Source organism: Cervus elaphus, chromosome 24 (genome assembly GCF_910594005.1).
Source record: "Cervus elaphus chromosome 24, mCerEla1.1, whole genome shotgun sequence".
NCBI lineage: Eukaryota > Metazoa > Chordata > Mammalia > Artiodactyla > Cervidae > Cervus > Cervus elaphus.
The window spans coordinates 54,433,681-54,453,864 of record NC_057838.1 but is presented as its reverse complement, the minus strand read 5'-3'; the positions used below and the strand labels follow the sequence as shown (position 1 = coordinate 54,453,864).

General features: G+C 49.7%; 1 protein-coding gene across 2 annotated transcripts in view; it reads left to right on the top strand.

The window, feature by feature from the left end:
- LOC122682513 overlaps positions 1-20,184 on the top strand; it is a 37,937-nt gene that overhangs the window by 6,902 nt on the left and 10,851 nt on the right. Inside the window, exon 2 of one of the 2 annotated variants that reach the window (XM_043885301.1) lies at positions 4,347-4,486. In XM_043885301.1, the coding sequence (XP_043741236.1) occupies positions 4,347-4,486 (140 nt within the window). Of the gene's footprint in view, positions 1-3,816; positions 4,487-20,184 lie in introns of those variants that run through there. The other variant, XM_043885300.1, reaches the window with a different exon arrangement.

Here is a 20,184-nt window from a genome sequence, read left to right as displayed (position 1 = left end):
GCGTGGTGTGAAGTGACTGCCAACAAATGTCAGTTCTAGGCAACCAAAAGGGGGCTTCCCAGGTAATTCAGTGGTAAACAATCCACCTGCCAATGTGGGCAGGAGGCACAGATTCGATCCCTGGGTCGGAAAGATCCCCTAGAGGAGGAAATGGCAACCCACTCCAGTATTCTTGCTTGCAGAATCCCATGGACAGAGGAGCCTGGTGAGCTACAGTCCATGGGGTTGCAAAGAGTCAGACACGACTGAGCAACACAGCACAGGTGACTGAAAAGGACTCAGGCCAGACCAGCGTTCAGAAGGAAGCGCGCTGTTTTAACAGTGGCTTGTTCGTTTCAACAAGTATTTTTTGAGCCACTGCACGCTAGGCATCGTGCTAAGCACTAGCAAGTTAACTAAACAAATCCTTATCTTTATGAAACTTACATTCTCTTGGAGAGATAACAAACTTGTCTATGTGATAAAACATGTCATGATCAGAGGAAAGATCTGTAGGAAAATTCGGCATGATATAGCAGATAGGAACACCATCAGACAGTTGCCATTCAAAGCAGGAAATTCCCTGGCCAGCCAGTGGTTAGTGCCCCAAGATTTCAGGAACTAAGATCCCACAAGCCGATGGGGAGGGGCATGGCAAAGAAAAAATTCAACAAAACAAAAACCAACAAAGTGGTCAGAGAAGCCCTCTTTGAAAAGCTAATGTTTGAGCCAATGTCTGAAGGGAATGAGGGAGCTGAGAGGGAAGGCAGAGAGAGCAGCCTGTGCAAGAGCTTTGAGACGGGAGCATACTTGTCATGTTTGAGGGCGAGTTAGGAGGCCAGTGGGGCAGGGAGGTCGAGGAGGCATGGGGACCCAAGCTCTATGAGCCACTGAAAGGATTGTAACTATTTTTCTGAATGAGATGAGGACCCAGGAGAGGATTGAGGAAGAGGAGTGATGTAATCAGGCCCTCATTAGATCTCAGTACTTGTGTGTCACTTTTTTTTTTTCACTGTAGTGAAAAGCTACTCACCTTAGCCAACCAGACTGTCAACCAGCACTCCCAGCCCTGTGGACGCACACCCTGCGCCCGCCCCCCCCCCCCAACCTGCAGCATCACTCAATCCACAGCCTCCTTCACACAATGCTCCCCCACAGGACCTCCTCCCCCAACCCCTGCCCACAAACCTGGGCAGGATTTACATTCCGGAAACATGCCCAGGTGCCTCGAGGCCAGGCCATACCCCCAGCCTTGCTATAAGCTCCTCACCAACCAAAACAGCCAGTGGCCAGCATCGACCCAGGTCTTGCCAAAAGCCAGTTCCCTTACCTAGGAGCTTGTTCACCACTCTCATCCGCCCTCACGCAGCTGGCATCATGACCCATTAACCCGCACAAGATCTTAAAGCCAGAGAGCGTAGAAGACAGGACCCCATCCCAACTTTCAAGGATGGGCAAAGCAGTGTGCCCTCCGTGCTACTCAGACAGCAGGCGAGAAGGAACTTTGTCCCTCCCCAAGCTCTCGCTCTGAGGAGAAAAGGGCCAAGAAAGCATTTTGCAAGTTTGTGTAGAGCATTATGCAAATAGAGCAGTTAGGAAAATGACTGGAGTGTAAAGTCCCAGGTTCTAGTTTGACACCCCATTTTTCTGATAGCTGCCTCCTCCCAGACATTGGCGATGTCAGTCCCAAACACCTAAACTCCCCCCAAACCCCAGCATATTCCCCAGCTTCTCCTTTGCTGTACTTGACACAAAGCAGGTCTTTTATAAAGCGAGGTGGGGGCAGGGATGGGAGGGTGGCCTTGCTTTAAGGCACACACTTTCACCTCCTTGCAGTTCATTGTTTTCATACAAAATTCCAGATGCACAGGGCAGGCAAACAGAAGTCTCATTCATAGCCAGTGGGCCCCCAGACTGCTATTCCCCCCACCCCCCCGCCCCGCCTCCTCCCTCTTGCCTCCCGTTTCAGTCTTGTGTGGAAGTTGTGAAGGTGGTAGAGGTGGGGCAGAGCATGCAGAGGGCGTCCTCCCCCGGAGGCCACATGATGTGGTGGGAAGGCTCTCTCTGCTGGCCTCTGGACTTGACTGGATTCCAGGCAGGTTCCGCTGATCACTAGTAAAATGACCTTGAATGAGTCACCTTTCCCTTCTTTTTTGTAAAGTGTGGTTCTTAGACTCTTTCACAGTCTAGTGGCCCTGACCGCTATTCATCAGAGTTGACACGTACTTATTATGACACCTCGTGCCTCCTTCTTCCATTCAGTTAAGTTGGCACAGAGCTGAGCATGAAAGCTCCTGGCGGTCCTGGGAAATCTTATCATGGGTTAAAAAGCCTGTCCTTGCGTAGGACACGCATTTCTGATTGCCTACCGCTTTCTCTCTTTTCAGATGAGACCCCACACTTCCCTGTGTTTGTCACCTGAAACTAGTAAAACTACAAACTGCACTGCACATACTTTTTTTTTTTTTAAAGGCTTAAGGCATGGACTCCCTCAGCCCCACACCTTCAGGTCAGCACAAGGTACCGCACAAACAAGGGGCCTGGTCAGCAGGGGAGGCTCCAGGCCTGTGGAGTTGGGGTGGGGAAGGCATCTGGTCACAAAATCCAAATATGTACTGTGTTGCCCTATTTATTTATCAATTTATTTCTTTAGCGGCATGAGATCTTAGCTGCAGCACGTGGGCTCTTTGCTGCAATGTGCAGGCTCCAGAGCAGGGGTCCCCAACCTCCAGGCCGCAGACCGGTGCCTCCTGTCAGATCAGCGGCAGCGTCACATTAGAAATCAAGTGCACAATAAATGCAACGTGCTTGAATCATCTCCAAACCACCCCCTCTACCCTAGGTCCATGGAAAAATTGTCTTCCACAAAATTGGCCCCTGGTGCCAAAAAGGTTGGGGACCACTGTTTTAGAGCACACAGGCTCAGGAGTGGTGGCGCAGACTTAGTTGCAATATGTGGTATCTTAATTCTCTGACCAGGGATCGAACCCACGTCCCCTGCATTGGAAGGGGGATTCTTTTTTTCTGGCTGCGCTGGGTGTTTGTTGCGGTGCTAGCTTTTCTGTAGCTGAGGCGAGCAGGGGCTACTCTCTGGTTTCCGTGTGAGGGCTTCCTACTCTGGTGGCTTCCCTTGTTGAGAGCACAGGCTCTAGGGTGTGCAGGCTTCAGGAGCTGCGGCGTGTGGGCTCAGTAGTTGCGGCACACGAGCTTCGCTGCTGCGCGTGTGGCATGTGGGATCCTCCCAGATCAGGGATCGAACTCGTGTCTCCTGCATTGGCAGGTGGATTCTGTACCACCGAGCCAGCAGGGAGGTCCCTGTGGGTTGACCTCTTTAGGTGAGCATTAACTTAGCTCTGATACACTGGAGGAGGTGTAGGTGACTGGTGTGTGGAGATTTTCTGGGCAGTTAAGAGGATGAAAACAGAAATGTGTGGTCCCACACAAAGTGGGCTGTCTTCAGGGAGTCGGTGTCTTCAGGGTCTTTGAAGAATGGAATTTGGACAACGTTTATCATGTATACTTCCATGTGTCTAAACTTTATACAATGAGCATATATCAATTTTGGACCACATTTCATAAATCTAAGATGCCATTGCTTGAAAGATACCATTATTTTATACACTACCATGAAGAAAAACAGCTACCAAATTATCCATTTATGTCACCAATTAGTAAGATATGTCTGAGTTTTTCAGATGTTAAAATGTGGGGTGGGGGGCGGGAAACATGTTAGAATTTGTGAAATGCAGTAATTACTTTTTTTAATTACAAGATATTTCATTTTTGGAAAACAAAGTACTTAATCATCTTTTCCTCTCACCCTCCTTGCTCAGAATGATTTCCTCAAAAAAGCCAAGGGAGATGCATTTCAGGATGACTTCATTATTTTTTTTAGCATTTAGGTGTCAGTTTTACCCCAGGCCCTGGGTGAGGGGTTTTCCTCAGCCCTGGGAATTAGTGGGAACAGTGGTAATTTTCCAAATAAGGGAGCTCAGATAAGGGTCAGATTCTTGTTCCTGATCACATAGTGAGTAAACCACGAGCATGACCTTCAAACCCAGTCTGTTGCCCCACTCGCATGTCACCACCTGCCCCAGCCCTGAAGGTGTCCTGAGAGGGAAGACGGGCCTTGGAAATAAGCCCTGGGATGAAGGCAGAGCGTCCCTCTCCCAAGCTCAACCGAGTGCACCCTGGCGGTTTCTGATTCAGGGGAGCCGACCTCCTCCATACACGCTCCTCGCTGCCAATCTCAGTGAGTCAGCCTCCACAAGACCTCACTGTCCTCAGTGGGCTGTCTGGCTGTCTGCTTCATGTCATGCAGCCGTGGCCCAGGGTTACGAGTGTTTTTTCTCTGCCCCGCTCCTCAGATTAGAGCCAGGATTGGAAAGGTCCACCTCTCCCCCCAGCCCTCCCGCCGCTCGGCTTTCTGTGTCCAGGCTGCCCCTGCCCTCCAGCTACTACAAGAGACCAAGATTGAGAGGCTTGTTTCCCCGCTGCCACTATCTAGGTGAGTGGCCTCCATGGGGGGCTCAGCATGGGCTGTGCCTGGGACAGAGCGATGGGCTTTGGGGGGCATGTAGATTAGCAGACTGTGAACAAAATGCACTGCATAGCTCTGGGTCTGTGCCATGGCAAAGTGTAATTTTCAAAAAAGAGGTTTGCATACAACCAGGTAGTGATCACATGTCAAAGATTTATTTAACTCGTTAATGAGGGAACGGGCAAAATGCCAGGGCTGCTTGGAAAGTTTTGAGAAAGTGACTATTCCTTTGCTGGGGCCACCATAACAAATTACCAGGAGCTGGGTGGTTTAAATAGACATTTATTCTCTCACAGCTCATGAGGCCAAAAGTCCAAAATCAAGGTGTTGGCAGGGTTGGTTTTTTCTGGAGGCTTTGAGAGGGATCTGTTTCCTGCCTCCCTCCCAGTTGCTGGTACTTGCTGGCAGTACTTGGGGTTCCTTGGCTTGTAGATATGTCAGTCCAATCTCTGCCTCTGTAATCACATGGCCTCCTCCTTGTACTGCATGTATCTGTAGTTTCCAGACCTCCCTCTCCTTATAAGGATGCAGGTCATTGGATTTAGAGCCATCCCTAATCCAGGATGACCTCACTGTAACTTGAGTCCATCTGCAGAGAACCTACTTCCAAATAAGGTGACATTCATAGGTACCGGTGTTTAGCATTTGACCATCTCCTTCTGGGGTACACAGTTCAGCTTTTAACAGCATTTACCTAACTCATTTCCCAGGACTCACCATCACAGACCCCTGGTTTCTTGGGACAGTTTGAAGTGCCGGAAAGAGCAGAAGCCTTGGTAGCTTTGGTGTCAGCTACCAAAGGTCTCAAGTAGACCTGAGACCTTGATTGGTCTCGGGCATTCTAGGATTCCATGTAGGCCTATTAACAAGCCTCCAAGGAGAGCAAGGCAGCTTCATGGCTGAAGTCGGTACTGCACCAGGTAAAAAAATGGGGCTATCTGCAGACTTCAGCTCCACTCCTCACTGTGTGTGGCTCTGAACAGTTTTCATCTCTCTGGGCCTCAGTTTTCTCATCTGTGAAATGGAGGTGATAATGGTACCTGCTCCATAAGGCAGGGCTTAAAATAGAACATATGATGTTAGGAACAAATAAATGTTCACTGTTATTAGTCTAGTAGCTCCCACTCACAGACTCACAACTTTGCTCCTTTTTAGAGTGAGAAAGGCTGTCCTACTAAACACATTGGAAAGTTCCCCGACCTTCCTAGGCCGGTCATTGAAGAAAAAAAAGAAATTTATAAGTCTGCCTCCAATCTCCAGCATACACAGCAAGTTCCTGATTAGGATGAAGGAGGCACTTGATTTTCACCTGCCCAGGTGATGTGTAGACAGATGCCAGCCCAGCCCCCAGCCTTGCTTCCAGATTTGCCCTGCTTTTGTGACCAGGCTCTTCTCTGGCTGGTTGCTCTGGGTCTGATGTGGAAGCTGATTTCCCCCGGTCACTTATCAGCTGGTGCTGCTGGCAGTTTCCTGTTCAGACACTGGTGAACCCCGGTGAGTTAGAAAGAGGGTTTGGGGCCCAGTAGCAAAGGTTGGAAACTAGGACCTCTCCAGCCAGAACTAGAACTGTCTGGCTGAGCCTGAAAGAGCAAATTAGAAGCCTTGGCCTTTGCCATCCAAGTTGGGTGGGGCAAGACCTCTTCGCACATAGTAAGCACCTCACATACTGGTCCTTGGGAAGAGAGCCGCTCCTGCCCTCTGCATCCAGACCCATCCTCCCTCCTCCCGTGGCCAGCACCCATCGCTGCTGCGACTTTGATTATTGTCTGCGACATAAAAGCACCAGCTGGTATAGTGCGAAGTTCCCTCCCACCTGGGCCTCTCTGACCCTAAGTCCATCTGGGGGTTCTCTAAGAACATACCTTTGTGCCCTCAAAGTGTCCCCCTCTTCAGCCCTGGGATAGAGCAGGATTGTTCCTGGGCTTTCAAATTTTCTTTTAAGAGAGTGGGGATTTCTAGAAAAGGGAACATAGAGACAGAAAACAGATCAGTAATTGCCTGGGGCTGGGAGTGGAATTGACTGCAGATGAGCAAACTGGGTAATGGAAGTGTTTGAAGACTGGCTTGCACTGGTGAATGAACCACTGTGTAATTCACTCATCAAACAATGTTCTTCCTGTGGGCAAATTGTACAACATATAATGTAGTCTTAAGATAAAGGTGTTTAAATGTGTTTGTGTGTATGTGTGTGTGTGTATATATATATATGTGAATGTGTGAAAGTCACTGAGTCGTCACTCAATCCGACTCTTTGCCCATGGACTATACAGTCTATGGAATTCTCCAGGCCAGAATACTGGAGTGGGCAGCCTTTCCCTTCTCCAGTGCATCTTCCCAAACCAGGGATCGAATACAGGTCTACCACATTGTAGGCGGACTCTTTACCAGGTGAGCCACAAGGGAAGTCCATATATATAAGCTCATATATATAAAATGGATTCTTTTAACATTAAAAAAAAAAATTTTTTTTGGCTGCATCAGTTATTTCTTCATTTAGTTATTTCTTCAGAGGAAATGGAGATCATAATTTTCTGAGTAAGTGGGTGGAGGTTTGAGGAAAGTCTTCCTGGAGGAAGTAGCATTTGAGCTGTCCTGATATTCTGACAAGAATGATGGAGGCAGAGAAAAAGGCAGGTGATTACCTCGTGGGCTTCTCTCTAGTTGCAGTGCTTAGTTGCCCAGCCAGGGATCGAACCCACAACCCCTGCACTTGAAGGCGGATTCTTAACCATTGGACCACCAGGGAAGTCCCTCTAATGAATTCTTTTAAAAGCAAAGTTGGTGAGGGATTGCCATCTTCTAGGAACTTATAGGATATCCGCAGTCAATAGATATGAATTTGATTAAAAAAAAAAAAAAAAAGAGTGGAGGAGAAGTAGAATTGGAAGTCTTGGTCTTAATGAAGTGACCAAGGGTAGGCCCACACTCTGTGACATCCTGAGATGATATTCTTAGGTGGTGAGGGGTGCTGGGGTGAGGGAGTCTCTGCTGGGATTCCCTTGCCCGGCTCTCAGTGGTACAAACTCTCCAATCATACCAGGCACCACTGTGAGCTTTGCCTTTGCCACAGAGCACCTCTGTCTTCCTGTCTTTGTGCAGAGAATTTCCTCCCTCCAGCCCCGAGGAGCAAACATGCAGCCGGGAACAATTGGAAAATCCGGATTGGTCTGGCCTCGTTTTCCCCTAAGCCTGGCCCTTCCCCTTGAATTGGACTAGAGAAGCAATCCAGAGAAAACCCCTGCGCAGATGGAATGGCTTAAGCACCAACTGGACATTTATATACCTTGTAGGCTTTTCTCTCTCCTGGCAGTCCTGATAAGTGGCCTCACAGGAGATCAGAGATAGACGCTTGTCTAAGGTCACACTGGTGTTAAGTGCAGAGCTTCCTCCTCTTTGCACTAGAAACCACCTCCTGGAAGGAGTCCAAGCTGCTTGTTCAGGTGGAAGGTGATTTGACTTGTTTGGTAATCACCTGCCTCCTTCTCTGCCTCCATTATTTTTGTCAGACTAACAGGACAGCTCAAATGCCACCTCCTCCAGGAAGTCTTCCCTCAAACCTCCACCCACTCACCCAGAAAATTATGATATCCACTCCCTCTGGGTGCCGGCAGCAAAGACCCAGAAACACAAGAAGTTTCTTTCCAGAAACCGAGTAGCTCCATCTGGAGTCTGATAGGAATGAGGCTTTGGAAGTCAGAAGGAAACGTGGTCTGTCCCCCAAGGGCACTGGGGAGCTACAGCAGGGTTCTCAGCTAGGGTGGTTCAAGCAGATGTGGTTTTAAAGAGGGTTGTTCTAATGCTGGGTGGAGAATAGATGGATCAGACTGGGGCCAGGGGGAGGTGAGGGGACCATTGAGGAGGCTGCAGCTGAGTCCTGCCCCGGGAGTGATTCAGCAGGAGGGCATGGCCCAGCCCTTCCCTTCACCTTTTTCCTCCTTCTTCACCCTGTACCTGTCCCATGTCCCACTCCCTGGGCTCCAGAGCTTATCTGATGAGCTCCAGGGAGCACTCCATGGCTGCCTGGCTGCTCCTTCCAGACTTTTTTATCTGGCTCCTTCTGGAAAGAACGCAGAGGAATGAAGGGCAGACCCTCAGGGCAGCATGACTGTGGAGGAGAAGCGGAAGCACAGGGGCTCTGAACTCCCAGGTTGGGCTGGAAACGGGCCGCAGGCCAAGGGAGAGGCATGAAACAGCTACTCCTGGCTGACTCAGGCCCTCCTGGCCTTCTTATCAGGCCCGAGGAGCGATAAGGGTCCAGTTACTGGACTGCCGGTTCTAGGCCTTTGTTTGGAGCGGCCAGGAAGTGACTTGTGGGGTTTGCCGTGCCTTAAGGAGCAGGGCTGACTCACAGGGGTGGGGGTCTGGGTGTGTCTGGTCCACAGGGTGGGGAGTGGGGTGCAAACGCCAGGCCCTGCACCACCAACCACCAAAGGCCGGGGGAGAGAGGTCTTTGGCGGGAGAGAGTCCAGCCGCCACACCCACCTCCTGACAGCTGGCCACAGGCAGGAGGAGCCCTTGCCCTGCTGGCTTAGGATGGGAGGGGTGGCCCAGGGCGTCTCCTTTCCTTTTCAAACAGAAAATATTTCCAGAATATTATTCTGTTGACTGTCTACTAAGTGCCAGACACTAGGGGCTCTGCTGGCAGCCATTTCCTTTCATCTTCACTCCAGTAACAACCCTGGGGGGTCAGTGTTACCATTCTCCGTGTTTTGCAGGTGAGGAAACTGAGGCTCAGAGAGAGGAAGTGAATCGCTCAGATTGATGCATCCAGGAAGCAGTAGATTCCAGATTCAAGCTCAGCCCCAAATTCACAGACAACTAACTCTTGAAAAACCAAAATAGGCAGGAGCAGGGGATGGGCATCAGTTTTGTGAACCCCTAGGAGCCATCCATAGCTTGCATCCAGTTCTCAGGGAGCCACAGAAGACCGCTGCCCCAGGGGAGCCCTCCTAGTGAGGTAGGCAGGGTTCTTTTCCAGCCCAGTCCCCTCAACTATATTGGTGACAGACTGGTTCAGGTGTTTTCCACAAGCTAAAAGGGAGGTGATCAACCCCCAGTCATAAATGAGCAGTTGGATGACTCTGCAGTGGGCGGGCTCCTCTTTCAGGCTCTTAGAAGGTTGGGGGGCGGGGGGAGCGGGCGCGGCGGGGTGCTTGGAGATGAGATAAAAGAACAGGAAATTCCCAACCCAGTGGGAGAGACAAGGCCCTATTAGTCAAGACAGAGAAGCAATTTCCAAAAAAGGGAAGGTTCTGGTCTATGTCACTGAACCATCTATTTGCCGACAGGCCTCTGCCCCCTCAGCATTTCTCAGTCAGGTCCGACATTGATCTCTGCTCGCCTACTGAATGCCCCAGGCTCCTGTTCTCCAGCTCGCTGGCCCTGGGGGAAGGAGAGTCTCTGGCCCAAAAGTCCCAGAGCAAATTCTAATTGGTTTATCTGGAGTCACATGCCTCAAGGGGTTTTTTGATTGGTCAAGCCTGAGATATCTGTATGTAGGTTAAGAAGCAACAGTTAGAACTGGACATGGAACAACAGACTAGTTCCATATCAGGAAAGGAGTAAGTCAAGGCTGTATATTGTCACCCTGCTTATTTAACTTATATGCAGAGAAATGAGAAATGCTGGGCTGGATGAAGCACAAGCTGGAATCAAGATTGCTGGGAGAAATATCAGTAACCTCAGATATGCAGATGACACCACCCTTCTGGCAGAAAGCAAAGAAAAACTAGAGTCTCTTGATGAAAGTGAAAGAGGAGAGTGAAAAAGTTGGCTTGAAACTCAACATTTAGAAAACTAAGATCATGGCATCTAGTCCCATCACTTCATGGCAAATAGATGGGGAAACAATGGAAACAGTGACAGACTTTATATTTCGGGGCTCCAAAATCACTGCAGATGGTGACTGCAGCCAGGAAATTAAAAGATGCTTGTTCCTTGGAAGAAAAGCTATGACCAATCTAGACAGCATATTAAAAAGCAGAGACATTACTTTACCAGTTAAGGTCTGTCTGGTCAAAGCTATGGTTTTTCTAGTAGTCATGTGTGGATGTGAGAGTTGGACTATAAAGAAAGCTGAGCGCCAAAGAATTGATGCTTTTGAACTGTGGTGTTGGAGAAGACTCTTGAGAGTCCCTTGGACTGCAAGGAGATCAAACCAGTCAATCCTAAAGGAAATCAATCCTGGATATTCTTTGGAAGGACTGATGCTGAAGCTGAAACTCCAACACTTTGGCCACCTGATGTGAAGAACTGACTCATTTGAAAAGACCCTGATGCTGGGAAAGATTGAAAGCAGGAGGAGAAGGGAATGACAGAAGATGAGATGGACATGAGTTTGAGTAGGTTCCAGGAGTTGGTGATGGATAGGGAAGCCTGGCATGCTGCAGTCCACGGGATCACAAAGAGTCGGACACGACTGAGCGACTGAACTGAACTGAAGCTTTGTCTCATATGCTCATCCTTACCTGGGATCTTGTGGTGCAGAAACAGCAGCAGAACCACACAGGATGAGTGGAAGGTGGAAGGGGAACAGATGGAGGCAGGCAAAAGCCACATGAACCCAGGAGCTCACTCCCTACCCATCCACCCTTTCCACACCAGGGTTCTGCTGGACCATGCCTCTGGATGCTAGAGAGTTATCACCAGGGAGGGGCCACTCTTCATCTTCATTTGTTATTATTGTTCAGTTACTAAGTCATGTCTGACTCTTTGCAACCCCATGGACTACAGCAAGCCAGGCTTCCCTGTCCTTCACTATCATCTGGAGTTTGCTGAAATTCATGTTCATTGAGTTAGTGATGCCATCCAGCCATCTCATCCTCCCCTTCTCCTTCTGCCCTCAATCTTTCCAGCATCAGGGTCTTTTCCAATTACTTGGCTCTTTGTATCAGGTGGCTAAAGTATTGGAGCTTCAGCATTAGTCCTTCCAGTGAATAGTCAGAGTTAATTTCCTTTAGGATGGATTGGTTTGATCTCCTTGCTGTCCAAGGGTCAAGAGTCTTCCCCAGGATCACAGTTTGAAAGCATCCATTCTTCGGCGCTCAACCTTCTTTATGGTCAACTCTCACATCTGTACATGACTCCTGGAAAATCCATAGCTTTGACTATATGGACTTCTGTTGGCAAAGTGATGTCTCTGCTTTTTAATACACTGTCTAGGTTTGCCATAGCTTTCATTCCAAGGAGCAAGTGTCTTCTAATTCCATGGCTGCAGTCACTGTCTGCAGTGATTTTGGAGCCTAAGAACTTAAAGTCTGTCACTGTTTCCATTGTTTCCCCATCTCTTTGCCATGAAGTGATGGGACCAGATGCCATGATCTTAATTTTTTGAATGTTGAGTTTTAAGCCCGCTGTTTTCACTCTCCTCTTTCACCCTCATCACCCTCATCTTTAGTTCCTCTTCACTTTCTGCCATTAAGAGTGTTTAGTCTGATTTTCAGTCTCAACACTATTGACATTTAAGGCCAGATAATTCTTTGTTGCTGGGGACTATTCTGGGCATGTAGGATGTTTAACAGCATGCTTCCCCTCTACCACCTGGACAGTGAAAACTGTCTCCTGACCATGGCAAGTGTCCCTAGGGACAAAATTGCCTCTCGCTGAGAACTATTGGTTTAAATGATCCCAGAAGGAGGTCTTGAGGCAAGGATCTAGGGAAGCAGAGAAGTGGATGGGGAGGAGAAGATATTGGGGCCGGGTGTGTGAAGGTTGATGAGCAGGTTGTCACTGTGGGGCTTGGTCCCTCTAAAACAGAGTTCTGCTGAGTTTATGATTAACCTCTCTATGCAGAACTTTATTCTCTTTTTTTTGTCCTGCCCCTTTTCCCCTGAGAATGGAAACATGTCAAAGAAAAGGAAGAACTGAAACCGTGTGAGGGAATATAGAAACAAAGGAAAAACAACTGAGAAAAGCAATGCTAGCTTGAATAATAGTTCAGTGATAAAACAGAATCCTAGTCTCTCCTCAAGGGATATACCTAGCAATCTGACCATATCTGAACTCTCTGCAGAAACTTAAGGCCCCCACCCACCCACACAGATGGGGGATGGTGATCACATGCTGAGTACAAGCACTAGACCCCAGATTGATTGGAACCAGAAGGTTGATGACTGTGAGTCCTGAAACATCACCCTGTTCCCTCACCACCAAACAATCAGAAGAAAGTCATGAGCTGACCACACACCCTGCAGCCCTCACTGCTAGTGTTGCCTCTGAAAGTCCTTCCCTGAAAAGCATCAGGCAGTTTGGCTCTCTTGAACATGAGCTGCCCATTCTCCTTGCTTGGCCGTGCAACAGACACTACTTCTCCTTTACCACAGCCTGTATCAGTAGACTGGCTTTGCTGCAGGCCTGAGTTTGGCTTGGTTACAGCCCCACAGGGGAACTGGGAAATGGTATGGAATAGGCAGAGTCGGGAACCAGGGAGCGGGAGTATTTGGGCGCCATCTCCCATCAGACCCCTTGAGGCCCCTGGGAGGGAGGTCCTGTTGGTTCCAGGGCACATGAGACCTGCTGTGTGGCACAGGGGGACCCCTAGCAATGCGGAGAAAGCAGGTGCTGGCAGCTGAGGGCTGGGCCGGTGGTGAGGGACCAGTGGATATGAGAACAACTCAGGAACCCCGAGCAGGGCTTCCTGTTGTTTCTTCCTTCCCCTGATACAACCACGCCAGGATCTGCTTCTCAGCAGGGTCTACGGGCTTCCTTAGTCCCAGGTTCCCATGTTTAGCATCGTCTTTCCTACCACTCCAGCCCCATCAGTCAATTAGAATCCTGATCCTGCTGTGTCCAAGCTGTGTGACCTCAGGCAGATTTCTTACCCTTTCTGGGCTTAAATTTCTCCTATATAAAATGGGGCTAATGAGCTAATGATAACCTGATACATGCTTTCAGGGTCATGAGGCTGAAAAGAAAGAGTGTGTAGACACACAACTAGCTTCACTGTCCGTCTGCCCATTAGGAATCTGGGGGCAAACTTTCCCACAAGGTACTGAAAGCAGGGCTGGCAAACCTGCCTCTGCTCAGGGCAGGGGAGCCATTCGGAGGAAGGCTGAGTCAGCAGACGTGCTAGACAGGGAGTCAGGAGCCCTGAGTGATTACAGCACCCGAGGCAGTCTGAGCATTTGTCATCCGCACCCACTGATTCCTCATCAAAGGCCCAGGGAAGCTGATGATGCAACCTTGGGGCCCTCTGTCAGGCCTTCCCACTGTGGAACTTGGGACAAGTCCTCTCTGTGTGTTTTCCTTTCTGAAAAATGGAGACAAGCTGGCCAAACCTGAACAATATTATCCCAAAATCTGACATTTAAGTACCTGCTATATGCATGTTTGGGCTTCCCCAGGTGGCACAGAGGCTTTAGTAGTTGTAGCTCCCAGACTCTGGAGCACAGGCTCCATAGTTGTGGGACATGGGCTTAGTTGCTCTGAGGCATGTAGGATCTTCCCCCAGGTCAGGGATCAAACCCAAGTATCCTGCATTGGCAGGCGGATTCTTTACCATCAAGCCTCCAGGGACACCCAATTTTTATGTTTTGATACTGGGAAGATATAAGTCAGCCTGGGTACCATTTCCATGTGACAGAGCAAAAATTTAAACCATTATACAATGGCTTTTGTTTCTTTTTCGCCAGCTCTTAAAGTTAACCATCGGTTAGGTGTTATCAGTAAGATCAGCTCTGCATCTGGAGACCAGTTTCTGGTCCTGGAAAAGGGCCAGAGCAAGTTGGATTTGTCAGGATTTCCGGTCCCAGGCAGATGGCAGGACCAGACACTGTATCCTAGTCCTGGGCCTGCCTCTGTCATCCCTGGATGGAGAGCCCCGACCTCTCAGCCTGCTTCCCCATCTGTAAAATGGGGGATCTGGCCTATTCCCGTGTTTCCCCAAATTCAGTTATTTGTAAAGGAACCACCTTTATTCTTTTTGCCATCTCCCATGTCTCTTATTCCATTTTCACTCGTCACCCCCTCCCTCGCAGCTGACTCACTTTTAAAACAAACATATTTGAAAAGGAGACTTCGTGTCACTGTCACAATGGAAAAACAGTGTCACCAGGTAAACGAAGGTAACCATAAATAAACCCCAAACAGTGTTATTAAATCCCAGCTGGTGCTGTTGCCTCTTCTCAGAGGGCAGCCTACTCTTCTGGTTAAAAGAAAAAGTATCCAGAGATGGAGAGGTGTTGAAAGTCACCTACAGCACGCTGAGCCTTTTTCCTTGACCTGCTCCAAAGAGTTGAGAAAGAATTGAAAGGAGAATAAAGTGTTCTCACCTGTAGCACAGAGTAGTGATGTATAGATACTTTGTTCAGTAAAGACTTGCGGAGCTTCAGCTGTGCTGGAAGGCAGGCGCATAGACAGGGTTGGGGTTTGGGAGAGTGGCTAAGAAAATGATTTTTGTTGTCGTCGTTGTTTTTGAAAATGATTTTTTTAAAAAATCTGAGTGTTTTGAATGAAAAATAAACCTCTTTCAGTCCAGAATAATTCCGGGCTTCTCAGGTAGCTCAGTGGTAATGAATCCACCTGCCATGTAGGAGACGCAAGAGGCGCAGGTTCGATCCCTGGGTTGGGAAGATCCCCTGGAAAAGGGAATGGCAACCCAGTCCAGTATTCTTGCCTGGAAAACCCCATGGACAGAGGAACCTGGTGGGCTACCATCCATGAGGTTGTAAACAGTTGGACACGGCTTAGCGACTGAGCACACACACATATGCACGTTTGTGTTACTGAATCATGAATGTGTTATCCCCATTCTACATAGGCTCAGAGGAAGTACACTGTCCGGCTCCTGAGAGTCCATTCTCTGGTCCTGGAAGCACTCCCACCCCGCCCAGCACCAGCACAGTACCTGGTTCCATCAACCAGCTCCCACTCCCAAGTGCTCACTAGCTGTCAGGTGCTATGCTGAGCACAAGGCCCCCAGGCCTTGTCTCCAAGTCCTCCCAGAAAGACTGCAGAGTCAGTACTACTAACACACCCATTCTCGAAAAGAGGAAACTGAGGCTTAGCATGGTGAGCAGACCTCATGCTTGTGAATGACAGATCTAGGGCTTGAACTCAGTGCTACCCGAGTAATCATGAACAGACCAGTCCTGGATCCAGGCCAGCCGAGGAGAAGACGGCAGCAACCTCAGCACGGAGGAGGCACCCTTGCTGGCAGGATCTGAGACTTGATGGCTGTTCCTGCCCAGACAGAACACAGCAGCTGGGCTGGGTGTCTGCTCTCTAGGAGGCTCCAGGCATCGTGTTCCCCTGACTTGTAGCCTGCCAGGCTCAGAGAGAGGCCAGGGCCAAGATTAGGGCTGAATGCCTCTGTGGCAACCAGGAAGGGGCAAAGCAGACTGCGGGCAAGGGCACCTCCTCCCTGCACCGTCTGCCTCCTGCTGTCTCAGAGAGCAGCTGCACTGTTGGTTCCTGGTTGAAGCCCCGGAAGAGGGTACTGGGTTTAAGTTGCCACCTCAGTGAAGCCCTCCTGGATTGTTCCATGGGCCAAGCCCCTCCAACCTGCTCATGCATGCAAAGTTGCATCAGTCGTGCCCGACTACCACTTAAAGTCACGCCACCTGGGAAGCCCCCATCTGCTCTTACTGTTACTTAAAGGACCTAGTTGGCACTGACTTCATCTCTGACCATTATCTCAGGTGGTGCTAGTAGTAAAGAAGCCACCTGCCAGTGCAGGAGACGTGGGTTCGATCCCTGAGTCAGGAAGATCCCTGGAGAAGGAAATAGCAACCCACTCCAGTATTCTTGCCTGGATAACCCTATATACAGAGGTACCTGGTGGGCTACAAAGAGTAGCCCACCTAACTGGTGGGGTCGCAAAGAATCGGATGCAACTGATCACATGCACGCTCATACACATGGTGGAAGAAAGTTCTGTATACCTAGAAAGGCCTGGAGTTTTTTTCACCAGGATTCCACAGTCCCCAGCACAGGGCTCCCTCATCACACAGTAAGTGTACAGTAAGTGCTCAGTAAGTGTGGGTGTGCTGACACATCGCCCCACGAGGTGTTTAAGAGGACATGATGACCACAGTGTCACTCTTTGCTCCTGGAGTGGGAGGCAGAATAGGCCAGTGGTTGGAATCCAAGCTCTGGTGTGAAAATTGCTGGTCCGTTCTTGGCTCTGCTTCTCACTGGCTGTGTGACCTTGAGGAAGTTACTTGATCTTTCTGTGCCTTGGTCTCTGCATTCATGAAATGGGAATATAATATTTAGGGAGTGATTATCTAGGTTATTAGGTAGTGTGTGTAAAGCCTGGCAAGAGTGCTGGTTAGTTGTTCTCACACTTGGTCATCAGAGGCTCCTGACATACTACTATGTTTCACTGACTCCAAGATGTTACAGATTATAAGAATACATTAGTTCATGTGCCACTAAGAATAACTCTGCTGATTAAACTGATAGAAAGCTATTATCACTTAGGATGTTCTGGGTTTTTTAGCATTGGGAAGTTTCCTTGATCATACAGTGTATGATCTATGAGTACCTTAAAAGAAAAACGTGGTTGACATAAGTGGATCAAGATATTTTTTAGGCAATGGCAATTTTACCCTGACTGCCACTGTGTCAATAGCAATTTGTGAGATTTGTTGACTCGACTGTAGAGGTGGTAAAAATTTTGGGAAATGTGCTTCTTATAATCAATAAAATAAAAATTCAGCAATACAAGAGGAAAGGCAGGACAATGTTGAGAGAAAAGGCTGAATCTTTTCATTCTTTGGTTCATTCACTCATCTGTTTGACACATAATTACTGAGCACATACTCTGTACCAAGAATTGCCCCTGAGGAGACCTAGGGGTGGGTAGGGAGGGGTGAGGGGGGCCTGAAGGAGATAATCCTCATAAAGGGCATGGTAAATGCCTACTGCATGTTAGCCGTCACTATATTTCTGCTCTGAGGCTCAGGTCTGGATCTCCCACTGGGTCCAGCCGACAACCACTCTCCACCCCAGGCTCTCCTGCTTCTTTCCTGCTGATGGTCATTCACTGTCTTCTGGCTGATTTTAGGTGGCTCAGTGGTAAAGAACACGCCTGCCAATGTAGGAGACCCAAGAGACGTAGGTTTGATCCCTAGATCAGGAAGATCACCTGGAGTAGGAAATGGCAACACACTCCAGTATTCTTGCCTGGAAAATCCCATGGACAGAGGAGGCTGGCAAGGCGACAGTCTGTGGGGTTGCAGAGTCAGACACGACTGAGCACGCATGCAGGCTTCAGGGCCTGTTTAGGGAGTTGCATTAGTTCTCAGGGTGGCAAGGAGGACACTCTGCTCTCTCCTGTTAGGAGAGAGAAGGGTTTGCAGGTTCCCCCTAGGTGCCCCCCTAGGGTTTCAGGAAACCCTAGACAGAGTAGACATGATGAGCTCCTTGTGTGACATTCACCATGTGGGTATTGGTTAGATGTGACCTCTTGCTCAGACCGGTGGCTGGGGCTCATTAAAGTCTTGATCAGAGTGAGGGCTGTGACTTCTGGGTCAGTGGGTGGCTCAGGGTCACCCCGGGGGGTTGGTGCCCTCCAGTCTCCCAAGTGGCTCAGAAATTCCAACACCTTTGTATCCAAAAGGAAGCATCGTGACTACCTTTTCCACCAAGAAATGACACCTAACAGACACCTGAGACCCTGCTTTGGATGCTCAGGTTGGGAACTGTGCTGACCATCAGGGGGAGTTCACCTTTGTTCCTAATGATAATGGGTGTGAGAGGTGGCTGCAACAGGTGTGGGGAACAGGTGCTTCGAGGGCCAGAAGGCCAAAGAACCAGGCACGGGAGCCCCATCCAGTCTACACCCCTTTCAGTATTCACTTCAACAGATGCCGTCACCCCGTGCAGCAAAAATAGTGTCTAAATGGGGTGATTTGGGGCAGAAGTGAGCAGAAAAGCCATGCAAAATTGGAAAACTCTCCCCAGCTGAGACGAGACTGGGTCCTGAACACGGCTGGGATGCCCCACATAGGCAAGGCTAAAGCCATCCCCCAGGCTTTGTCGGGTCTTACACCATAAAGGTTGGCCAGGCCTAGAGGGGACGATGCCCTGAAGTCCTCTGGTCCAGCCCCCTGACTCCAGGCAGGACAACACCCATTCAGGCCCAAGCTGACTCACCCTCAGTTCTTCACTGGGAAGTGATGTTGCTCCTCCTCATCCTGCCTTCCAGGAAAACCAGGCTTTCCAGAAACCCAGAGCTTGTCTCTTCTAGCCTGGGGATGGTGGTGGTGGGGGGTGGTAGGGGGAACTGGCTTGGGGCCAGCCCACCCTGAGCTCATCACATTCTTGGAGGCAGGGAGGGGCTGGGCCATCCCTCTTCCAGCCTCCCAAAGTCTGCTGCTGTGGACTGTGGGCTGGCTTCCAGACAGAAGAGCCCAGTGGGGCCCAAGGAGCCACCGTCTGCTTCCATTTGGGAATGAGAGCAACACAAGCCTCAGTTCAAGTCCCCACTCTTCCTGGTCCTCCTTGGCAACCCCGAGCAAGTGATCTAAGCTCTTGGGCTCAGTTCCCATCTGTGAAATGGAGACGACAGTAATGCCTAACTCCTAGGGTTGCCTTGAGGAATAAAGAAGATCTCTTACTCTTTTGCATAGTTCCTGGGGCATTCTTTTTCCTTGGTAAATATTAGCTACCTGGAAAGCTAAAGTATTTAAAGACAAAGGGCGTTTTCCTGGTGCCCCCACTTCCAGAGAAGTCAGGAGAGCTGGCAATGGCTCAGCCCAGACCCTGGGGACGGGGGCAGCATGGTGGTGGTGCCTGAGGGCTACCGGAGCTAGTGGGGAGAGCACAGGTTTTGCAGCCAGACAGCCTGGGTTCAAATCCCAGCTCCACCTGTCACTGTGATATTGGGCAAACCACTCAACCAACCTTCTGTGCATCTCAGTTTCCCCCTCTGCAAAATGGGGGAAATAATAATAGCAGATTCTCAGATTATCATAAGGAAATTACAACTCCTACTACAAAGCGCTTAGAACATGTAACACACACACTAAGTCTGTCTGGCCATTATTGTCTGTATTTTTTGAGTCTGTCCAGAGTCCTCTTCATCCACCCCCAGTCATAGCAATAACAATAATAATAACACTGACAGCCACAGTTAATTCCTCCCCCTTATACATTCTCTCAACAAACCCACGACACCATCCGCACCTTCCAGGTGGGGGGACTGAGGCTCAGGAAGGCTGGGTATGGTGGCCAAGATCACACTGGTAGAGACAGGATTTGAACTCAGGTCTCTGACTGCAGAGCCCACACCCTTAGCCATTGGCTAAGCTGCGCTTTTATGGGGACTGCAGGGGAGGCGGAGACCCAACACATAAACCCTCGAAAACCAACAGACCTTGAGACAGTGGCCTGGCAAACACTGACTGTCCCGGCGTCCAGGTGCTCAGAGTGTTCAGAGAGGGGGTGGGTGTAGCCCAGGCCCCAAGGACTGGGTAGGATTTGAACTGGAGCACTGGATGGGGCTGTGGTTTCAGGTGGGGGCAAAGGTGTGGAGGTGGGGCTGGGCGGGGCGCAGGTGGGGCCACACCGAGAGGCTGGTCAGGGATAAAGTCAGGGGCAGGCGAGGGGGCTGGCCAGCCTCCAAGTGGACTTCTGGCACCACGTCAAAGGCTGAGGCCCAGAGCTGCCTCAAAAGCCCAGAACTAGAGACCCAAGGACAAAACGGATACCTGGCTTGCACT